Source organism: Sus scrofa, chromosome 12, assembly GCF_054392235.1.
Source record: "Sus scrofa isolate SSC_HxYL_T2T_F1_AM1 chromosome 12, Sscrofa_HxYL_maternal_Yorkshire_Landrace_v2.0, whole genome shotgun sequence".
Lineage (NCBI taxonomy): Eukaryota > Metazoa > Chordata > Mammalia > Artiodactyla > Suidae > Sus > Sus scrofa.
This window is the reverse complement of record NC_139394.1, coordinates 61,758,189-61,783,622: the sequence shown is the minus strand read 5'-3', so window position 1 is coordinate 61,783,622 and position 25,434 is coordinate 61,758,189. Positions and strand designations below refer to the sequence as shown.

Genomic DNA, 25,434 nt, shown 5'->3' with positions numbered 1-25,434 from the left:
GGGCCAGAAGACACACCTTATTTTAAAGAAAACACAGAAGTCATGCGAGGGATGGTCTCAGACCACACAGTCATTATGTCAGAAATCAGTAACAGAAAGATTACTTGGGAAATCCTCAAATATTTGGAGCTTAAACTACACACTTCTAATAACACACAGATCACAGAAGAAATCTCAAGAAAATGTTTTTAAGTATTTGAACTAAATAGAATGAAATAATCAATGAAATTATTTCCTGAAATAATTTTAATTATTTCATAGTACTCATGTTCAATGTCCATGAAAATGAAATCACCAAAACGAAATTATCCAAGCAAGGTTTGTGAGATGCAGTGAAAGCAGTGCTCAGAGGGAGATTTATGGCACTAACTGCATACATGAGGAGAGAAGCCGGAGTTAAATTGATAGCCTAACTTGACAGCGGTACAGAGTTAAAGAACAGCAAACTAACACTCAAAGCAAGGAGAAGGAAGTGATAAAAAGTAAAGCGGAAGTAAGTGAAAAAGAGAACAACAACAACAACAAACCTACAACAAGTCAACGGACCTAGAAGCTGACTCTTCGGAAAGATGCGGGAAAAAAAAAAAGGCAAACTTCTGGCTACACTGACCAAAAGAAAAAGAGAGACGACTCAAGTCAGAATGAAAGAGGGGACATTACTATTGATCTTACAGAAAGAGATGAAATAGGCGTTCTTTGAAAACGAAAACCTACAAAATAACACAGAAATCTGAATAACTGCAAAACTATTTTTAAAATTACCTCACTATTAAAATTCTTTCTACAAAGTCCAGGCCCAGATAAATTTACTGGCAAACTCTTTCAAACATGCAGGGGAGAAGTAACACCAGTCGTGATCAAATTATTTTCAAAACAGAGAAGGAGGGTATTCTTCTCAACTCATTTTATGAAGCCAACATAACTATTTATGAAAACTTGACCAAAACATTACAAGACAATTAATATCCCTCATAAATAGACACGAAAATTGTTAAAATATGAGCTAACCTAATCCAGCAACATATGAAGTGGTAATACATCATAATCAAGTGGGGTTTATCTCAGGAATATAATACTGGCTTAATCAATGAAAATCAATGTAATGCAGCATCTATAGAATCATTTTTTTTTTTTTCTTTTTGGTCTTTTTGCCATTTCTTGGGCTGCTCCCGCGGCATATGGAGGTTCCCAGGCTAGGGGTCCAATGGGAGATGTAGCCACCGGCCTACGCCAGAGCCACAGCAACGAGGGATCCAAGCCGCGTCTGCAACCTACACCACAGCTCACGGCAATGCTAGATCCTTGACCCACTGAGCAAGGGCAGGAATCGAACCCGCAACCTCATGGTTCTTAGTCGGATTCGTTAACCACTGTGCCATGATGGGAACTCCTATAGAATAATTTTAAAAATCATGAGATCATCTCAATAAGATGTAGGATTAGCATCTGATAAAATTCAAGGAAGATAACAACTGTTAGCATATTAAGAAGGAAATATTCTTATCTCATAAAGGGTATATAAAATAACCTAGAATTAACATCATATTTAGTGGTTAAACATAAAACATGTCCTTCCTGGTAATTCTGGGAACAAGGCACTGCTTCTACCCAGCATTATAGTGGAGGTCCCAGACAGTACAAAAGAGTAAGGCAGGAAAAAAAACACTGCTTTTTCACAGACATTTGAATTTCTACAATGGTTCACTCAGAGAATCCCTACTCAAATTAATGAGGAAACTCTCAAGGGCACAGAACACAATGGCAAAGTAAGCAAATCCATCGCATTTCCCTATAATGGCAAAATAGTGGGGGAAAGTTTTAGCACCCAAAACCATGAATTCCTTAGGAATAAATTCAAAAGGCCCTGAAAATGACAAAACATCACTGAGAGATGGCAAGAAGACCTAAATTAACAGAGAGACATCACCCCTACCAAAAAAAACCAAAAACAACTCTGCAAAGTGAAGCCACCCATGAGGGGTGGAGAAGTTAACCGTCATCTCTCGATACAACGTGCAACTTCTCTGCAAAAGACTGATCTACTAACGCACAGGACGGTATGGGTATCTTCCAAAGAAGCTGACACAAGCACAGACGGTCCGATGACATTTCTTCAGAATCCTAGGAAACAGCGACAGAAAGCAGGACCGATGGTCTTTTTCGGCGGGCAGACACGTTTCCTCTCTTGACTGATGTGGTGATTACACAACTCACCGCGTTTGTGAAAATTCAAACGGTGCACTTAGAGTGGGCACCTGTCATCTGGGGGATGGCGGTCATGCCGCTTTAAAGCGGCTGTGTGCTTATGTCATTCGCGGCTAGAACTTCTACCAGGTGGGTGTCAGGAAAATGCATCCAATACCCAGAAATAACTTTCTTAAAAAAAGATTCCATTTCCCTTCAGGATCATAGTGGGGCACTAACGAGTGTGCCTAAAGACTTGCACAAGAGCACTTGTTTCATCAGGGCCCAGAACCTTAAGTTATACAAGAACCTGCGGATGTTTGTCAGGCAGGGATGCAAATGATTTCTGTCCAACAACCCCAAAAGGTACTGTTCCATTGACCTGGACATAATTAGCAATTTTATATTTAGATTAGTCACCTCATTCCAATATTCTTTCTTTAGAGACTGTGAATAATGAGTTATATAAATGTCCTCTGAGCCAAGTGCACCAACCTGCCTGTCCAGTTTCCTCATTTATGAGTTAAATGTAACTTCTGACCCATGTTCATTCCTTATTTGTATGTGTAATTTTTAAAATCTATTTTATTGGGAGTTCCCGTTGTGGCACAGTGGAAACAAATCCGACTAGGAACCATGAGGTTGCGGGTTCGACCCCTGGACGAGCTCAGTGGGTTAAGGATCTGGTGTTGCTGTGAGCTGTGGTGTAGGTGGCAGACGTGGCTTGGATCTGACATTGCTGTGGCTGTGGCACAGGCTGGTGGCTACAGCTCCATTTCGACCTCTAGCCTGGGAAACCTCCATAGGCTGTGGGTGTGGCCCTAAAAAGACAAAAAAAAAATTATTTTATTGAAGTATAGTTGTGTTTAAATACTATTACAGTCGATTTACAATGTTGTGCCAATTTCTGCTGTACAGTAAAGTGACCCAGTCATACATACACGTACATTCTTTTTCTTGTATTATCTTCCACCATGTTCCATCTCAAGAGATGGGCTATAGTTCCCGCTGCTATACAGTAAGAGCACAGTGCTTATCTGCTCTTTTTCACTTTTTGTACTGAAGCACACTTGACTTACAATGTTGTGCCAATTTCTGCTGCACAGTCAAGGGACCCAGTCATACATGTACATACGTCCCCTTTCTTGTATTATCTTCCATCATTGCCTATCCCAAGGGACTGGATATAGTTATTAAAGCATCGCTGATTTATAATGTTGTACCAATTTCTGCTATATAGCAAAGTGACTCAGTCATACACATATATACATTTTTTTGTTTGTTTTTTAAAGCAATGAATTTATTTTTCCTTGGGGAAGGTGCATATTCAAATCTCTAATGCTTAAAATTTTGATCACTTTTTCTTGCATGGAAAATTTATTATATAAGAGATACAGATAATATTGGGGTTTCTAATGAGGTATAGTTGATATACAATATTATTTTCAGGTATACAACACTATGATTCAAAATTTTTATGGATTTTATAGCACTTATAGCTATTATAAAATACTAGCCATATTCTCTGTGTTGTACAATATACCCTCGCAGCTTATTCATTTTTTATATTTTCCACCATGTTCTATCCCAGGAGATAGGATGTAGTTCCCTGTGCTATACAATAGGATCTTGTTGCTCATCCATTCTAAACCTAATAGTTTGCATCTACTAATCCCAAACTCGCAGTCCATCCCACTCCCTCCCCCCAGACAACCACAAGTCTGTTCTTTATGTCTGTGAGTCTGGTTCTATTTTGTAGACAAGTTCATCTGTGCCACATAAAAGTGATATCATACAGTATTCATCTTTCTCTTTCTAACTTACTTCTTAGCACGAAAATCTCTAGTTTCATCCATGTTGCTGCAAGTGGCGCGGGGCTGTTGTGTTCTTTTCTATAGCTTTGTAGTATTACATTGTATATGTACCACATCTTCTTTATCCACTCATCTGCCAATGGACATTCAGGTTATTTCTACGTCTTGGCTATTGTGTATAGTGCTGCTATGAACACCGGAGGTACACAGACGTATCTTTTTAAACTATACTTTTGTCTGGATATATGTCCAGGAATGAAACTGCTGGATCATGCGGTAATTCTATTCTTAGTTTTCCGAGGAACCTCCATACTGTTTTCGATAGTGTTGCATCAATTTACATCCCCACCAACAGTGCAGGAAGGTTCCCTTTCTCCACACCCTCTCCAGCATTTGTATCTGTAGGTTTATTAATGATAGCCATTCTGACTGCTTTAACATGGACCTCACTGTAGTTTTCATTTGCATTTCTCTAATAATTAGTGATGTTGAGCATCTTTTCATGTGCCTACTAGCCATCCATGTCTTCTTTAGAGAAATGTCTATTTAGGTCTTCTACCCACTTTTCAACTGGGTGGTTTGTTTTTTGTCATTGAGTGGTATGAGCTGTTGTATATTTTGGAGATTAAGCCCTCGTCAGCTGTATCATTTGCAAATATTTCCTCCTATTCTGTAGGCTGTCTTTTCATTTTGTTTATGGTTTCCTTTGCTGTGCATAAGCTCGTAATAAGTTTGATCAGGTCTCATTTGCTTTTGTTTCTGTTCTCTTAGAAGACTGACATAACAAAACATTTATACAATTTACGTCAGGGAAGGTTTTGCCTATGTTCTCTTCTAGGTATTTTATGGTGTTGTGTTTTACATGTAAGTCTTTAAGCCTGTGTAATACTTCAAACATTTTGAAAAGCATTCTTCAATAGAGATTAAAGCTCTATGAAATTAACTAAAGACTTTGTATCCTAAATCTAAATCAGAAGTATGGGTCTGAAAAGCAAAAAGTTTTTTAAAACTAACTATAAGAGGAAAATACCTACTTAGAGAACAGGGTATGTAACACCAACAAAAACGGCAAAAAAGTAATAGATAAAACAATTTTATGTCCAAAACATAATTTACAAGAAATACATGACTCAAGCTATTTTGTATAGAAGTATATAAAATAAAAACCAAGGAAAAAGGAGAAATTCACCATCACGATGTTACCAAATTTTGAACAAAATCCTTCTCAATTTTTTTGGATTAAAGAAGCAAAAAAGAAGTGCTGAATAAATACAACTAATAATACAGAACAGACCTTTTCCAGTATTTCGTTTTTTAACTGACCATTTATGATGCTAAAAAAGAAACTTACTAAGGCAGAAGTGTACAAGCTAAAATACTCTGAAAGCAAGAAATAAGAAAAAAGGTGAACAAGAGTCGCTTTGTACTACCTGTGCAACAAATCATCCCTAAAACTTAACAGTGGAAACCAACAAACATTTGTTATTTTAGGTTTCTGTGAGTCAGGCTTCAGGGAGCACTTCTGATGAGTGGTTCTGACTTGGGGTGTCTCATGAGACTTTAATTAAGACGTCAGCTTGGGCTGTAGGCTTCACTAGGCTGGAGGATTTGTCACCAAGCTCATTTACACAGTTACTAGCAGGAAGCCTGGTTCAACCCTGAGCCTCTCTGTAAAGCTGTTTGTTTGTCTTCACATGGCAACTGGCTTCCCCCAAAGTGAGCAATCCAGGAAAGAAGCCACCATGCCTCTTGACGCCCTACTCTCAGAGGGACACACCGTCACTTCTGCCACATGCTATTCATGAGATGCTGTCACTATATTCAGTCCACACCCAAGACTGTACTTAGTCACTGCCTTTTGAAGGGAAGTGTATTAAAGAGATTGTGGGCAGATTTTAAAACTACCACACATACTTGGTAGTTAAAACAATGCAGTAGACAGCTTTTACCCCCAACCTTTAAAACTAAGAAAAGGAAAATATGCATATGTATACACATGCACACTCAAAGGCACACGCACATATACACACATCTGTGCTGATGCTAAGGAAAGAGTAAAACTTCACTTCACAGTTTTCAAAGAATCATGTATCTTTCCTCAAACACTCTTGGCCAAGATGGAGTTCAGTCTCAAAGAACAGATAACTATACCATCACAACCGTGCTGAGCTCTGGGAAAAAAATCTTTGAGCTCGAGGAAGCCAAAGTTATGTTTCTCATCACTAGATAATACTTTTTTACTGTATGAATAAAATAAAGATGAAGATTTTCATAACTTGATTTTTAAAACTAGCATAACCCATCTAAAACCTTTACAACGTAAAATATAAGCAAATCTAAACATTTTTATGTAGCAATCATAAATATTAATACAGCACATGTAAAATTTATTAACCATATAAACTATGAAACAGGTAGGAATTATTTCTGGAATGCCAGGATGGTTCAACCAACCTGAATTGTTTTATCAATAGCTGTACAGAACATTTCATCATATACTGAATGATGCCAAAAAGGTATTTAATAAGATTTAACAGTCATTCCTGATTCATTCTCATTCTCTCTCGCACATACATATTCTCATACACAGACATAAACACGCATACCACACATCATTCATCTAGTTCTAGGCAAAGCAATAAAAATTAACACGAGAAAAGTAAATCTGTGTGTGTATGTGTATATATATATATATGTATATAATGATTATAAGTAGATAGATATGAAAAGATCAATAAATATGAATAAGATTATTTTTTTGCATAGTAGTACCTTAAGTAGCATCTGAAACCTAATCAAAAAAGAGGCAGAGGAGTTCCCATTGTGGCTCAGCAGCAACGAATCTGACTAGCATCCATGAGGATGCAGGTTCGATCCCTGGCCTCCCTCAGTGGGTCAAGGATCTGGCGTTGCCGTGAGTTGTGATGTAGGTCACAGACGTGGCTCAGATCTGGCGTTGCTATGGCTCTGGCGGAGGCCGGTGGCTACAGCTCCAATTTGGCCCCCAGCCTGGGAACCTCCATGTGCCACAGGTGTGGCCCTAAAAAGACCCCCCCCCAAAAAAAAGACAGAGAGAGAGGAGGATCAGTAATTTGACTGGTTATAAAATATTATCAGTATCGGAGTTCCCGTTGTGGCGCAGTGGTTAACGAATCCGACTAGGAACCATGAGGTTGCGGGTTTGATCCCTGGCCTGGCTCAGTGGATTAAAGATCCGGTATTGCCCTGAGCTGTGGTGTAGGTCGCAGACGCGGCTCAGATCCCAAGTTGCTGTGGCTCTGGCGTAGGCCAGCAGCTACAGCTCCAACTGGACCCCTAGCCTGGGAACCTCCATATGCCGAGGGAGCGGCCCTAGAAAAGACAAACAAACAAACAAATAATAAATAAATAAATAAAATAACGTATCCGTATAAATAGCCTTCCTTTATATCGGCAGTTATTGTGATGTGGGAAAACACATTCCATTCAAAATAGCAACAAGAGAAACGTCTTACTTAGCCCCCAAGAATACAGCAGTGAACTAAACAAGAGAAAACCATGGTCTCAAAGGCCCACAAACTCTTCAGGAGATGCACGCAGTTAAGCCAATAGTTAGATGGTGATAAGGGTTAGGAAACAACATAGGTTAAGGAGATAAGCGAGTTGGGAGTTCCTGTCGTGGCGCAGTGGTTAACGAATCCGACTAGGAACCATGAGGTTGCGGGTTCGATCCCTGCCCTTGCTCAGTGGGTTAAGGATCTGGCATTGCCGTGAGCTGTAGTGTAGGTCACAGATGCGGCTCAGATCCAGCATTGCTGTGGCTCTGGTGCAGGTTGGCAGCTACAGCTCCGATTGGACCCCTAGCCTGGGAACCTCCCATATGCTGTGGGAGCAGCCCAAGAAATAGCAAAAAGACCAAAAAAAGAAGATAAGCGAGTAATAGAGGATGCTATTTTAGATGTGGTGGCCCAGGAAGGATTGTGTAAGGGGGTGACATCTGCTCAGAGACCCAACTCAAGTGAAAGACAGGCACATTAAACATATTCACAGGGAGAGAGAGTTCAAGGTAGAAAGGTAGAAACAGCACCTCTACGTTTGCGGAACAGCACGAAGGTCAGTGTGGTGGCTGGAGCTGGGAAGGTAACATGCGAACAATCCAGAGAGACAGCTGAGGCCAAGTTACGTAGCTCCTGACAGGCCCACTTTAAGGACTCTGGACTGAGTGTTTCAGTAGAGGAGTGGCATGATTCACCTGACAGGGCTCTGGAAGATAACTCTGGCTGCCGAGCTGAGAACAAGGGCGGAAGCAGTTGGGACCGTTCTGGATTTGACTGCAGTAAGGCAAGTGAGAACTGACAGTGTCTGACCAATAAGCACCACTGGTTTTAAAGAGCAGCAGGTTCCAGATACACTTTGAAAGTCTAGCAGACAGTATTTGCTAATGGGTGGGATACAGAATGTGGCAAATAGAAAGATATAAAACTCCAAAGTTTATATCCTGAGCAACTGGAAAGAAGAAGCTGGTATTTCCTGAAAAACAGAACCGGGGAGAGGGAGACAGCTCACGGATTTTGTAGGGAGCAGAGAGGTGAAAGGACACCAAGAGTTTGGTAGAGAACATATCATATTTGCAACTCCTGTGGAATCTAAGAGGGGATTATGAAATAGAAAACTAGGTACACAATTTTAGACTTTATAGGCAAAGTGTGGGCCCAAAAGCATCTACTCTGTGACAGGCACTGCACGTCACTGAATAAAAGAGACAGAGAGTATTAATCTTTAAAACCAGAACTCACTAGAGGAATCTGGGTAGTTAAAAGAAGAGATCTAGCAATTTCACTTCTAGATATTTATCCCAAGAAAACAAAAAAAACAAGACATTCAGAAAGACATGTGTGCCAATGTTCATGCAGCATTATTTGCAGTAGCCAGAATAAGGAGGCAACCTAAGTGTCCACCAACAGACGGATGGATAAAGAAGTATATGGCTATACAATGGAATACTATTCAGCCATTAAAAAAGAAAGTTTGCTATTTGCAGCAACATGGCTAGATCTAGAGGGTTTTATGCTAAGTGAAGTAAGTCAGACAAAGACAATACCATGAGATTTCACTTAGATATGGAATCTAAAAAACAAAAAGAACAAACAAAACAAAATGAAAAAGGGACTGATGGAGAACAACGGGGTGGATGCCAGAGAGCAGCGTGGGTGGAGGTGAGGGGGAAGAGAGGTGAAGAGGTTGAAGAGGTACAAACCTCCAGTTACAGAACAAATAAGCCAGGAGGATATAACATATGGCATAAGGAATACAGTCAATAATTTGCATTAACTTTGGGGAACAGATGGTACTAGACTTACTGTGGTGATCCCTTCCTAATACATGTAAATGTCAAATCATTACGAAGTACACATCTGAAACTAACATAATACTTTATGGTCAAATACACTTCAATGAAAGAAAAAGCCATTCTGATTCTATTTTTGGTTTCTAACACCTTTTTTTTGTTTTTATATTACGTAAATAACAAATGCATAAAATAATATGTTACTGAGCACACAGTGTTTACAGATATAATTAGTGAAACAATGTTGGGGTGGAACTGCATATGAGCAAAGTTTTTGTATGCCTTTGAAGCTAAGCTAAGCTAGTATTAATTCAAACTAGATTGTTATAAATTTAGGACATTAGCTGTAATTAACACAGTAACCATTAAGAAAATGCCTTTAAAAAATGCAGAAGAGAAATAGAAAGAAAATCAAAAAAGGTATACTATAAAAAGCAGGCAGTAACAGGGAAAATAAATAACAAAAAAGGTGGAAGATACACAGAAAACAAAAAACAAATGGCAGAAGTCCAACCATATCAGTAATTATTTTGAGTGTAAATAGCTTAAACTCTCTAATTACAAGGTAGAGATTAGCAGAATATATTAAAAAAAATAAGGTCCAGGGAGCTCCTGTTGTGGCTCAGTGGTTAACGAATCTGACTAGGAAACATGAGGTTGCGGTTCGATCCCTGGCCTTGCTCAGTGCGTTAAGGATCTGGCGTTGCCATGAGCTGTGGTGTAGATTGCAAACTCGGCTCGGATCCCGTGTTGCTGTGGCTCTGGTGTAGGCCGGCAGCTACAGCTCCGATTGGACTCCTAGCCTGAGAACCTCCATATGCCGCAAGAGCGGCCCAAGAAATGGCAAAAAAGACTAAAAAAATATGGTCCCATCATATGCTGTCTATAAGAGACTCCATTTAGGTCCAAAAAAAGTACAAATAGGTTGAAAGAGAAAGGATGGAAAAAGATATTCAAAGCAATAGTAACCAAAAAGTGAGCTGGAATGGTTACACTAATATTAGACAAAACAAAACAATCTTTAAGTCAAAAATTGTTGTAAGAGACAAAAGATCATTAAGTATCTATAAAATGGTTGATTCATAAAGAAGACATACAATTATGAACAAAAGAGCTGAACTCTACTGAAGAGGAGAGCTGCAAAACAAATGAAGCAAACACTGACAGATCTGAAGGGAGAAACACGCAGTTCTACAGTAACAGTTGGAGATTTCAATATCCCACTTCTAACAATGAATAGATCATTTAGACAGAAGATCCATCAGAAAGAGAGGTCGAACACTGTACACCAACTGAACCCAACAGGCATATGCACACAACACTTCACCCAACAACAGCAAAATACACATTTTTCCCAAGTGCACATGGAACATTCTCCAAGAGAGACCATATGTTAGTCTACAAAGTAAGTCTTAATAAATGCAAAAAGACTGAATAAACATATTAAATCATGCAAAGTATACTCTCAGATACAATGGAATGAAGCTAAAAATCGGTAACAAAAGAAAACTGGAAAATTCACAAATATGTGTAAATTAAACAACAGTTAATCAACCAACGGGTCAAAGAAGAAAATACTAGAAAAATCAGAAAATATCTTGAGATGAATGAAAATGAAAACACTGAATACCAATACTTAAGGAGTTCAGAGTAAGCAGCTTTCAGAAGAGAATGTTTAACTGTAAACACCTATAATAAAATAAATAAAGATCCCACATAACTTTATTCAGGAACCAGAAAAAGAAGAAACGCAGAGACAGAAGAAAGGATAATAAAGGTTAAAGCAGAGATCAATGAAACAGAGAATAAAAATCAAAAGAAACAACTGATGAAATGAAATTTATAATTTAAGGCAGGACAAGAAAAAACTGCACATAAAATTCTGTGTGTGTGTTTGGGCCTCTTCCGTCCCTGCTGTGCAGTGTGCTTCTGCATCACGCACTAGCCAGAGCTCTTCAAAGTCAGGAAGTCCTGCTCCCGAGTCAGACGATGTAACTTCTTTAAAAAATAGTGTTCTGTCCCAGTTCTTTAGGGGGTCATGGACCTTGCTGCTTGCTTTGCAAGTTTAGTTGGACTATGTATCCTTTGTGAGCCTTTTTTTTGGGGGGGGGTGCCTTTTCTAGGGCCGCTCCCGCTGCATATGGAGATTCCCAGGCTAGGGGTCGAATTGGAGCCTTAGCCACCAGCCTACGCCACAGCCACAGCAACGCAGGATCCGAGCCGCATCTGCAACCTACACCACAGCTCACGGCAATGCCGGATCCTTAACCCACTGAGCAAGGCCAGGGATCGAACCCACAACCTCATGGTTCCTAGTCGGATTCGTTAACCACTGCGCCACAACGGAAACTCCTCCTTGGTGAGCTTTATATGAAATATCAGTATGTCATTTTGATGTATGACCTCCTCTGCCTCAAAAACGTACCTGACGATGCCTCGGACGTCTAGGAGGTGAACAGTTCTCATTGAATTGTCATCAACAGCACCACTTAGACATCATCGGTGTACCTACTACTGTACCATCCCTACAGTCAAGACAGCTTAATGGGTCTAGAAACACAAAGAGGTCTTCAGAGAACTAACCACCTGGCTGAATATAATGGAAGAGTAGTCATCAGAAAAGATCAGAAATGCTAAGTGCTAGACAAGAGGAACTGAGTAAGACAATGAAACAGGGGTTCACTGGGCCAATTTTGCCACGTATTATAGAGAAGCTAGAACCAAGGTGGGTCTTCGGGGAAGAGGAAAACACCCTCACATGGTGAAACTGCTCGGCCAAAGGCAGAGTCCTCAGAGCACAGCACCCAAGGGCGCAGGCTGCCTGTGCAATGACTGCCAGGCAAGAAGGTCTGGCCTTTGCACTTACTGCCATGTACGGCCTACACCCAGCATCTCTGGTCTTGGCAATGGAGTCCACAAGCTGTCCACTGATGCCAAAGTCACAGAGTTTAATATTTCCACTTCTGTCCAGAAGAATATTGGAAGGTTTGATATCTGCAAGACAAAGATGCCATTCAGTGTTCAAGAAATCAATCACATGAGCTATTTTCTAAAGTCCTTCCAGCAAAAATTCTGAAAAACCTTAGAAAACATAAGGGATCAAGTCCTTAAAATTCAGATATGTAAGAAGATAAGAAAATTTTCTGAATGCTACTCATTATCAAAAAAGTCTTTATAATAAATTTAGGCATTCTGTAGTTTTCTTTGTTTTCATCAAGAGGCATACTCATTAACTTGTTTCAAATTGATTACTTAACCATAAAAATATGTAGAATGAAATTCATCTATAAGCGTATACTAAGCTACTTTATGTGTCAAAGATTATACAACTAAATATATACAAATTATAAACCCACAATGTAAAGCAGAGCTTTATCTAACTTAGGAAAGTATCTCTTCCGGTACATCTAAAAAGACTACAAGCTTTGGAATCAGAAAAGCAAAGATTCAAGACCTGGGTCTGATATTTACGATGTGCCCTGGGCCAAGCTACTAAACTTTCACTTAACGACCACAATTGCCCCCCCCCCTCAAAATATAAGGAATAATTCCTAACTTCTAGGACTGTAGAAATTAAAACACCTATTACAATAATTAAAAGTTTTTTCTTTCTTTTTTTTTTGTCTTTTGTCTTTTCTAGGGCCACACCCATGGCATATGGATGTTCCCAGGCTAGGGGTCTAATCGGAGCTGCTGCTGCAGGCCTACGCCACAACCACTGCAATGCCAGATCCAAGCCACATCTTCAACCTACACCACAGCTCATGGCAACGCCGGATCCTTAACCCACTGAGCAAGGCCAGGGATCGAACCTGCAACTTTATGGTTCCTAGTCGGATTCATTTCTGCTGTGCCATGATGGGAACTCCCTATTACAGCAGTTAAACATCATTAGTACTTAGTAAATGCCGCCCCTTAATAATTGTTTCTCCTTGAGAGATTTTCCTGACCTTAGGCAGCTTCATCAAGTTTCTCCCAAACAACCCTTTTTAAGAGTCATCCTGGACTTTGTTTTTACCGTTCTCAGAGTGTGTGTGCTATGCTGCACTCCTGAGAAAGCTGGATCTCTTCCACTGGCAGTCTGGCAGCACTGGCTCCTGGGTTATCGCCTCTTCCTCATGGACCATCAACCTACTGCAGGATGTGCCAATCAGCTACTGGCCAGTTCTGCCCCCTTGCTTGCTAATGCTCTTCCCTATCTCAGTCCATTTCATTATCAGCGTCATGACTCAATGAATAAAAAGGAAAAAAAATAAGCAAAGGATGCAAAAACTACCTATGACTCAGAAGGTGACCCACAAAAAAACCAGAAAAGAGCTCTTACCATCACTGACGTGGCTGACTGCCTATCAACGCCCCTTCCAAACCCCACAGTCCTTGCCAAGGGAACCGTCATTTTATTAGATATTCATCCTCCTCTGTGTGGATCTATCCACACCTCCAGAAACTGGATCCTGGCTGGCCTAAGCTTATTGGGGAAGCCTCAGGCTTCTTGCCAGGGACTAGTTTAGGCAAGGGCATGAGACAACTCTGGCCCATGAGACAAAAGGAAATACTAGAGACATCAAGGACGATTTCCCTGCTGCTGAGACGGCCACATGGGGAGAGAGGGCTGCTTCTTCAAGAGGCTACGTCTAGGTGTGACACAGGATCTGCTTTAGCTGTTGCCACCCTGACATATTAGGGGAGCCGCTCTATCTCTGGAGTCACTATGTCAAGAAGTTAAAGCCAGTTAATAGGATTTTCTGTTACTTGTAATCAAAAGCACTCTAATCACAGAAAAAAGCTATCTGATCCTAGTTTGTAAAAAGACTGCTATAAACACATCACTTTACTTAGTAATAGGATAACCAAAGGTATTTTTGAAGCCTTTCCCTTTCATTCAACCTCAGGCGGTGTCTTAGGGCTTTAAGGTGATCAGTGAAAATTCCTAGGGTAATCCCTAAAGGCACAATACTCTCAGAATTACAAAATACAGCCAATCGAGGAGGGAAAAAAAATCCAAACGAGAACAAGATGAAGTACAACAGTAACAAAATCAGTTTGCACAATTTTAGGCCAAAAGAGAAAATAAGAAGCCTCCCAACATTACTTTTACAAGCATTTAATTAGCCAGGCAACAGTAAATGAACTATTCTGATGTTCAAGGTTAACTAATTCCAGTGGTCCAGGGTAAACCTCAAATTAAAATTACTCAAGTAATGCCCTAATTATTAATTTCTTGAATCACTTTAACCTTAGGATTCAAGGCTTCTCACTTCTCTGAAGATGACCTTTCACTTTCCACCCTATTTATCATCAGGCTGAATCACACTGTCACGCGTTGTCTCAGGTCTGTCTACTACACTTACTGATGAAGGACTTGTGCGCCTCTTCAAAGCCACCGTCATCACTACCCTGAGTCTGGCATAATAATAAAGCAGGGCAGTTCCTTAACCTACTTGCTGAATTGAATTCAGGATGCCCACTGTCTTCCAACAGATAAACACCAAATGTCTGAATGTGGACCTGTGTCTAATAAGGTCAAGATCACAAGCAGAAACGCCTCAGAGGAATTCAGATAAAGAACCTTTGTGAATTTATAAAAATATCCTCCAAAGTCAAGAGGGAACACTTGCTAGGGACAGAGGCATGCCTTTAAAATGCTCGTGGAAACTATCCTACAATTCTTCTTAGAAGGTCCCCAGGTCCACTTTCCTGCCTTATTGGTACAGACAGAGAAACATTAATTATAAGGCAAATTAATAATTATTTTTCAACTGTAGATAATAAGAGCCTGCAGTAAAATCTACTTCAGTTTCTAAGCCCAACATTCTAATAAGGTAGACTGAAATTTACAGACTCCCAAAGGGGGGTAAAATTCTAAATTAATAATAAAGCTTTAGGGTGCACATAGTATGTTTCGCCAAAAATACAAGTATTTCAGGAAAACTTAGACAATGCACTGTAATTTTCAATTATTTTTCCTATTAAGGAAAGTGTTAATTTCCAGTCTATAAAAAGCAATTCATACCCACCTCTGTGAATGATTTTCAAGTTTTCTTTTAAGTGGTTTAGTGCTTTCACAGTCTAGGGAGAAAAAGCAAGACGGGATAAGCAGTCAATTTCCTTCTAGTCAAACAGCAAAGCAGCTTTTCCTAGCTAACAGCTTGGGTGGCTCTTTGCATTCTTTTAAAATGAACATTTCAATATTCTGTCCATTTTTTATGCTAGCTGAAGATGCTGAATTTTCATTTTAGATCTGAAAATTTAGTTGCTTTTACATGCCCTCCCTGGCAGCTAAAATATATGGTAACTCATAATTTTTTAAATAAGTCATTAAAAAGCTATATAATCTTTCTCATACCTTCAAAATTTTCCAGAATAGATATTTTTAGTACAAAAAGGTACAAGAGTCAGGGTTCCATTATAAACTCTAGTTTTAATAAGTTTTTCCAAATTCTCAGTGTCTCACTATTATTCACCCTCGTTGGGTAGTGAGGCTACAAAGTAACTTATCCTACTGTGGAGCACTGCTCATCATCAGAAAATCAAAGAGTTTCTTCAGAAATGGAGGAAACAGAGACTCAAATTAAAATTTCTACGACCTCAAACTAAACAAGTAACAGGTCAATGATCTGAAAGATCATGTCTCTGCTGTCACTAGCTGCTGACACTGGCAGGTGTGCAGGACACAAACTTGCATTGTTTCCAATAGCCAGGCTCATTCACCAGGTTATTCATTAGCAAGCAGAAATTTGACACAAAGTAATTTTAAATGTTATGCTTAATATAATGGATACTCATCAAGTCCACAGGCAAACATGTAATAAATGATTTACTAGAGTACAATACACATATTCCAGTATATAATAAAATAGCTGTATCTATGTTTTCCAACTTCATGATTGTCCTGCTGTGGAGAAGGTTAACAGCAAGATTCTAGGATCAGACTGCCTGAGCTTAAACCATTTACCACTTACATTTGAATTCCAAAGCCAATTTACTTAACCTCTCCATGCTTTAGGTTTGTCATTTTTAAAAAGGGATTTACGCTATTTACCATTGAGGGTTGTTATGAACATAAAGTGTCATAAGATCTTGGCCTGACACAAAGAAACACTCAAAGACCATTAGCTATTCTCACTATCCTACTATTGTCTCATTGTAATTATTACGAATAGTAACAAGTTTCAAGATGATGCTAGGTTTGTTATCCTGGACAAAGATGACTAAATTAGCAACATAAATTTTCACATATTTGTCTTAATAATGAATAGGTTTCTAGAATAAACTTGTTTATACTAGATAGCTTCTTTTTGTAAAATTATATGAAGGGGTATGTATCTTAACATTTAGTTCATAAAACATTTAAATTTAAGCATTAAGTCAATTAAATAATTTTAAATATTAACATGAGACTATGAATCTTAAGATTATAATGACTAGAGTTTAATCTGACTTTTTAAATTCTAATTATACACACACATCCCTTACAACTAAAATACATTTCAGAAACTGCCTACAAATTTTCACATTAACCTTCAATGATTAAACAGGATAAACTGGCAATTAACAGGACAATTAAGACCCCGAGGATACAGGGAAGGAAGAGGAAATTATGCAATCAGAATATCTATCTTACATCTTCCTATAAAATTTAGGTTACACATCCCAGGCATAACCCCCATCATGTCATTGGTTCAGATTCTCAGAGCTTTCTAAGAGTCTTATTAATTTTACTTTATCAAATTTTTTATGTGAGAAAGTTGTGAATAAGCTATGTTAGCTAAAAGAACAAGAAAGAAAATGATTGTGAATTCACTTTCAAAACCATACACACATAGCAAAAGAGTATCTCTTCTCTCTTTTTTTTTTTTTTTTTTTTTTTTTTTTTGGTACTGTGGTAAAAGTGACTTGACCAGATTAGTAGTAATGTTGGTTACTGAACTCGCTGGTCAATAATTTAAGCAGTTTAGACAGAATAGCCTACATCTTAAAGCACAGGAAATATACTTCGTCTAAGATTTTCAATTAAAGGACTTCAAGGGGATTGCTGTAATTCTGACTAATTTAGGGGTAACTGTAAAAATATAACCTATTTAAAAATAGTTAAAGTAACAAGAGAAAGAGGAACAGAAAATTGCTTTTTCTAGCCTTATCTATAGCACGACCTATTATGGTTCACTGTGATTTTAATGAAAAGAATACTGAAGTATTTATTATTGAGATGCATGATTTCAGTATGTAGTTTTCAATAATGAAAAGTATCAATGTAGTATTTTGAAAACTGTTTTTATGACTTGTTGTGTTAATTACCCCACGGAAGTGATTCTCTTTTTGTATTAAGTGATCTTCCAGGAAAGTCGATAACGTTCTATAAAAGGTATTTAAATATTTGCATTCAAAATTCCAGCAGCATCTTTATGTAAGTATATATAAAGGAACAACGTGAAAACCAGGTACTTACTGCTAAAGTGATTTTGCCTAAAATTTCTTCTGGAATAACATCATCTAATACACTATATACATATTTGTAAAACTTATCAAACGAGGTAGACATGAGTTCCATACAGATCCAACAGTCACCCTATAAAATAACAAATATCTGTTATTCTTACACATCATAAATACCACCTTTTTTAAAATTTAAAATAGAGATACAATTAGAGAAGAAGCGACCTCATTTTTTTTCTTAATCTCAGATTAATAATTTTTGTAATTAGTAATTTTTGTTCCTTATTAAAGCCCTGGACAGGATATTCTCCCCATGTTCAAACATAAACTCATTTGCCCAATTTCTTCACTCTTAATTTTAAGGCAGGCAAGTCTTCCACAGAAAATCTTTGGACTCTCAAAAAATTTCAAACTTTGGAGTTCCTGTCGTGGCGCAGTGGTTAACAAATCCGACTAGGAACCATGAGGTTGCGGGTTCGATCCCTGGCCTTGCTTAGTGGGTTAAGGATCCGGCGTTGCTGTGAGCTGTGGTGTAGGTTGCAGACGTGGCTCGGATCCCGCGTTGCGGTGGCTCTGGCGTAGGCCGGCGGCTACAGCTCCAATTTGACCCCTAGCCTGGGAACCTCCATATGCCGTGGGAGTGGCCCAAGAAATGGCAAAAAGACAAAAAAAAAAATTTCAAACTTTGCCAGTTAAATATAAAAATAGAAAATGTGTGAAGTTATTCATTCTCACAAAGGAAACAGACCACAGTAATCTTGAGATACTATATAAAACTTCTTAAACTAGTATTAAAAAAGAGAGAAGAAAAGAAAAAAAAATTACATAAGGCACACCCAACCACTTAAGTCCTTGCGCAAATGCTACCTTCTCAATGGCCGACATCTAAACCTCCTGATTCAAAACGCAAGTCTTCTCCCTCAGCATCCCTCACCCGCTCTACTCTCCACAGTCCTTATCATCTTCTCATATAAAATGCAATTTACTTATTATGTTTTTCATCGATCTTCCGTCTTTAAACATACACTCCACCAGAACAAGGACTTCGACCTTCAAGATAAGGGTTCAGACACAACATCCAGATGAAACATTCACTGAGAAAATAAAACATTTAAAGAAACACCACTCACAATGGAAAGAAAAACTTTACAGCTTTACAGCACCTCGGAATACATCGAACAAACGGGGCAAAACGCCTATGAAAGCAGGACGAAATGGTCCCGCAGGACAGAACATCAACCTGACCAGACAGGGAGGCAAAGCATGCCCAGGAATTTGAAATCTCAAAGTCACACAGCTGTCCAGTGCCTCCACTCAACCTCAGAACTGATTTAAACCCTAATCAAAACTGTCACGCACCTGGACAAGCTGATGCTGAAACTCATACAGAAAAAGGAGAGCCAACTACAGCCAAGACAGTTTTAAAGAGGGGAACTGATGGATGAGCGACTTTGTGTAAAGCTACCAGAGTAAAAGACGGTGGCGCTGAAATGGGGGAAAGTAAATACACAAAAGGAGCAGTTTCAAAAGCCCTTGCACAGATGGAAATTTGAAATAGGATAGTTGGAGCAAAGCAAATAGAGGAAGAAAGACAAAACAGCCATTGAATGCTGCTGGAACCAGTGGCCTACCATTAAAATCACAGAAGTTAAATTAAATGATCTCGAATCATTCACAAATAAAAATACAAAAACTTCCAAATGGATTTTCTGAAAAGCAAAAGTTTACAATTTTTTAAAAATAAGAATACTTCATTTCTTGACTTTAGGGTAGGAAAAATTTTCTTCCCCAAAACATGTACGAAAGGAATAAATCACAAAGGATAAGACTTGCTAAATTTAACTTCATTATAATGGATATTCTGTACAATAAAGAACATTGTACCAAAAGTTCAAAAATGAGACAAAAAACATCTATTTGGATATAAAGAAACAAAGGATTCATACCCTGAATAATAAAGCACTATGTTAAATTAAAAGGAAAAGACAAAACTTAACAGAATAACGGCAAAGCGATATGAACGGGCATGTCACAGAAAAGTGAGCCTGAAAACACAAGTAGAAAATTCTATACTTCGCTAATATTTAGGGAAATGTAATTTTAACAGTGAGACACAATTCCATAACCACCTGATCACCAAAAATAAAACATTCAGTAACCTCAAATGTTAGCAGTGAGATTCACGACAATAAGCACTTAGGTCCTGCCCAACAAAACCCCCCTCTGCACGGCTGAAACTGCATTTCCCAGTCTTCCACGGAGAGAAGGGCGGCCAACAAGCTGTGCACACATCTGGCGGATGATTCCAGAACAGCCCTTTCAGTTCTTTCCTCGCTGCTCCCTTTGCGGGACGTGCTACCTGAAGTCTAGGAGCCCACCTAGACCCTGAGGCCGCCTTAGCCATGGGAACCACAAACTAAAATAAGCTACTGGAATATAATTTCCAGGGCAGAAATCTTTATTCTTACTGCTACAGAGGTATAACTACTATGGAGAGAAATTTGACAATACCCACTAGAGATGAAGATATTCATTTAACCTAGTAATTCTATCTCTAGCTATACAGTCTACAGAATCTGGAACCTATTCGTGTCAAGGAGACATGTCATTTTTACACTGCTTATAATGGCAAAAAAAAATTAGAAATAAACTATATTAGGATTTTTAAAAAACATAAAAAATGGTATATTTAATCATTAGAATACTACATAGCAGTTAAAATAAATTAACCAAACCTATATATTACAGATCTATATTTACACGGTCAAATCTTTTTTTTTGTCTTTTTTTGCTATTTCTTGGGCCGCTTCCGCAGCATATGGAGGTTCCAAGGCTAGGGGTCGAATCAGAGCCGTAGCTACCAGCCTACGCCAGAGCCACAGCAACGCGGGATCTGAGCCGCGTCTGCAACCTACACCACAGCTCACGGCAACGCTGAATCCTTAACCCACTGAGCAAGGGCAGGGACCGAACCCGCAACCTCATGGTTCCTAGTCGGATTCGTTAACCACTGCGCTACAACGGGAACTCCGTACACGGTCAAATCTTGAAAGCTATGCTGAATTAAAAAATACTATGGGGTGCTGTATAGCACAGGGGACTATATCCAATCACTTGTGTTGGAATATGATAGAGGATAATATGAGAAAATGAATGCGTGTGTGTGTATAGCTGGGTCATTTTGCTGTATAGCAAAAATTGACAGAACACTATAAAGTAGCTATAACAAAAAAAAATTTTTCTTAAAGACTAGTCACTACACAAGTTAACTTTTCTGAAGTGCCTTTGAAATCTTAAAGCTTGGATATGAAAGAAACTCAATAGTTTCTCCAAATTTGGCAATAGCCCTAAAAATTTATAAATACCTACGTGTGACACTGAAAACAACTTTTCCAAATTATCATTAATAAAAAATATTCTGATCTACAGAAAAAAAAAATGCTATGTGGGAATATAAATATGATGATTACATTTACATAAATTTTGAAAATACATAATACTATGTATTACTGAGGAAAAAATAAATAAAAGCCTAAGTAGTGTAGGCTTACGGACAGCCTACACAAGCTGAAAGAAACATTAACTTCAAAGTAATGCTCTAGCCAGACTAATGAGGAGGAAACAGAGAGGACAGAAATTACCTACATCAGGGACGAGAGACACAGAAGGGTGACATCACTGTAAATTCTACAGGTATTAAGATGATAATATAGGACTGTTTTAACTTTATGCCAATTAATTTACCAGTTTAGATAAAAGAGACAAACTTCTGGAGGAAAAAAAAAAACAGTAACAACTAAGATCACTAAACAGGAAGAGATAACAGAATTCCATCTTCAAAAGAAATTAAATTCTATAGTTTAAAATCTTCCCACAAAAACAAAAACAAAAACACTCCAAACCCTCCAAGTACAAATGGCTTCATTGGTGAATTCGATTAAATATTTGCAGAAAAAATTATACCAATTCTAAACAAATTCTTCCAGAATATTGAAAATGAGGGACTATGCCAGCTCATTCTTTAAGGCTATCATTACACTGATACAAAGGCCAAACAAAAACATTTTAAGAAAACCACAAAAAAAATTATAAATGAAGAAAAAAATAAAAATATCAAAAAAATAAATAAAGTGAAGCCACCTACTGATAACCCTAAAAAAAAAAAAGAAAAGAAAAAAAAGAAAAGAGGAATTCCTGTAGTGGCTCAGTGGTTAACAAATCCAGGGTTCCATCCCTGGCCTCACTCAGTGGCTTAAGGATCCAGCGTTGCCGAGAGCTGTGGTGTAGGTCACAGACGAGGCTTGGATCCTGCATTGCTGTGGTTCTGACGTAGGCTGGCGGCTATGGCTCTGATTAGACTCCTAGCCTGGGAACCTAATATGCTGGCGGGTGCGGCCCTAGAAAAGAAAATTAAAAAAAAAAAAAAAGAAAGAAAGAAAAGAAAACTATACGTAACTCATCTCATGGGCATAAATATAAAACTTATAAATAAAATTTTAGCAATCTGAATCTAACAACATATAAAAAAGATAATACATCATAATCAAGTGAATTTATCTCAAAAATGCAAGGTTGGCTTAACATTTGAAAAGCAATCCACGTAATTTAACATATTAAAAATGAATTTTCAGAACATAATACAATTATCTCAAGAACATAAAAGAGGTTTTGGAGTTCCCATAGTGGTGCAGCGGAAACAAATCCGCTTAGAAACCATGAGGTTGCAGGTTCCATCCCTGGCCACACACTCAGTGGGTTAAGGATCTGGTGTTGCCGTGAGCTGTGGTGCAGGCCGGCAGCTGTAGCTCCTATTCGACCGCTAGCCTGGGAAACTCCACATGCCGTGGGTGCAGCCCTAAAAAAAAAAAAAAAAAAAAAAAAAAGAATATAAAAGAGCTTTTTATATTCTAATATCTGTTCCTGATAAAAACTCAGAAACTAGAAACAGACAGGGACTTCTTCAGCCCAGGTACTACCATGAAAATCCCACAGACAACATCATACTTAATGTGAGAGCCTGAGTGCTCTCCCCCTAAGATCAGAAACAAGACAAGGATTCCACTCTCACCATTTCTATTCCATGCAATAAGGCAAGAAATAAGTAAATAAAATAAAAGGAAACTAAATTGGGGGAGCGGGGAAGTGAACTCTCTTTATTCATAGACCATGTGATAATATATACAGAAAATCCAACGGAATCTACAAAAAGCTACAAGAACTCCTAAGTGAGTTTAACAAGGTTTCAGTACACAAGATAAATAAACAAAAATCAACTGTATTTCTACATACCAGTCACAAAACAAGAGGAAACAAAATCTTCTTAAATAGCATGTATTAAAGCATCAAAAATATTAAATACTAAAAGAATAACTTAAACAAAAAATCTGAAAGATTGGTGCAGTGAAAACTATAAAACACTGCTGAGAAAAAGGAAAGGTGTAAACAAGTGAACTACCGTGTAAACAGGTCATTAGACTTCATACCGTTAAAATAGTAATACTTCCGTAATTGACCTATAAATCCTGTATAATCCCAATAAAAAATCCTGGAGGTTTTTTTTTTTTTTTTTTTTTTTTTTTGTACAAAGTGATAAACAGATTCCAAAACTCACGTGGAAATACAAAGGATGAGAAAGAACCAAAACAATTTTTAAAAAATTAAAAGTTTAAAGACCGGTACTACCTGACTGTAAGACTTTCCATAAGGCTAGCGCAATGAAGACAGCATGGAATGGGAGTTCCTGTCCTGGCTCAGAGGAAACGAATCTGACTAGCATCCATGAGGACTCAGGTTCGATCCCTGGTCTCGCTCAGCAGGTTAAGGATCCAATGTTGCAGTCATGGCTCAGATATGGCATCGCTGTGGCTGTGGCATAGGCCAGTGCCTGGGACCCTCCATATGCTGTGGGTGCAGCCCTTAAAAAAAAAAAAAAAAGACAGTAGGGATTTTGTAAAAAAACACACAAAACAGATCAATGGAATAGACTAGAAAGTTCAGAAATGGACCCATACACATATGGACAATTGATTTCTGACAAAGGTACAAAGGCCATCCCTTTGCAAAGAAAGGAAACATCAATCCATAACTCTCACTATACAAAAACCAACTCCAAATGAACGCTAAATGTGTGATATTTAAAACTATAGAACTGCTAAAAGAAAATGTAAAAAATCCAAGTGACACTGAGTTAAGCAGAGATTCCTCAGATATAATATACTAAGGCACGATACATAGAAGAAAAAACTGATAAGCTGGCCTACATCAACATTAAAAACTTTAAACTTTCCAAAAAAACCTCTGTTAACAGTATATGAAGATAAGCCATGGATGGAGGGAGGCCAATATACACAATCACATATCTGATAATAAACCTGTATCGAGAATACATTTTTTAAAAACTCTAAAAATTTAATGATAAGAAAAACAAACAGAAAACAAATTTAACAGACAAAAGATTTAAACGGAAACCTCAACAAAGAAGACACTGTTGGAAAACGAGCTCATGAAAAGTTGTGCCACATCATTAGGGAAATGTAAGTTTTAAAGTTACAATGAGGTTCCACTGCACAACTATTAGAATGGCTAAAAATAAGACGGACTGTACCAAGAGATGGAAAAGATGTGGAAGAAAGAGAACTCTCATACACTACTTGTCTAAACTGGCTTTTTTTTTTTGGTCTTTTCAGGGCCCCACCGTGGCATATGGAGGTTCCCAGGCTAGGGGTCGAATCGGAGCTGCAGCCAGCAGCCTACACCACAGCCACAGCAACGTGGGATCTGATCCGCACCTGCAACCTACACCACACCTCACGACAACGCCAGCTCCTTAACCCATAGAGCGAGGCCAGGGATTGAACCTGCAGCCTCATGGTTTCCAGTCAGATTCGTTAACCACTGAGCCACCACGGGAACTCCTGGTCTAAGTTGAGAATGGTACAACTACTTTGGAAAACAGTTTGCTCATTTTTTTAAAGTTTAACACACCCTCACTGTATGATCTAGCCATTCCCTTCCCAAGTACTTACTCCAGGGAAATGAAAGCACACGTCCACTCAAAGACTCATACACAAATGTCCTGGCAGCTTTATTTATAATAGACAAAAACTGGAGACAACCCAAGGGTCCACCAGCAGGTGCATGAGTAAACTAATGGTGCCATATCCGCACGGGGAGGCACTACGAACACTGCTGACCAACACGAAGCGACAAAACTACTGACACACGCCACAACACGAACTGCAAGGTAACTGTGCCAAGTGGAAGGTGGTAAAACACGAAGGGCACATACTGTAAGACACCCCTGACGTAAAACTCCAGAAAATGCACCTTCATCTACAGGGAAGGTTGCCTGAGGACCGTGACAGCAGAGAGGAAGGACACGTCCCCCACGGGGCATGAGGACACCGGGAGCGATGGCTACGCCAGCCCATCACCCTGGTTACGGGGATAACTCCACGGTGCACACTTTAACTGTGCAGCTGAGATATAAACTTGCAGGGGGGGAAGGGAGGGGCGAGAGTATGAGCATAGGTGGGGGTAGAAAAAGGGAGGAAGTGACTAAATTCAGCTAACACTGCTGCCGCCGCCGCCGCCGTTTATATGACCTAATGAACTCCTGCAATCACAGGTTACTCCGAACAGTACTTCCTACACCAGAATTCCCCCAACCTCAAA

General features: G+C 38.8%; 1 protein-coding gene across 1 annotated transcript in view; it reads right to left on the bottom strand.

Annotated features, from left to right (window-relative positions):
* MAP2K4 (mitogen-activated protein kinase kinase 4) overlaps positions 1-25,434 on the bottom strand; it is a 113,661-nt gene that overhangs the window by 13,526 nt on the left and 74,701 nt on the right. The window contains 3 exon segments of the mRNA XM_084986186.1: positions 12,191-12,318; positions 15,342-15,393; positions 17,774-17,893. Of these exon segments, the coding sequence (XP_084842312.1) occupies positions 12,191-12,318; positions 15,342-15,393; positions 17,774-17,893 (300 nt within the window).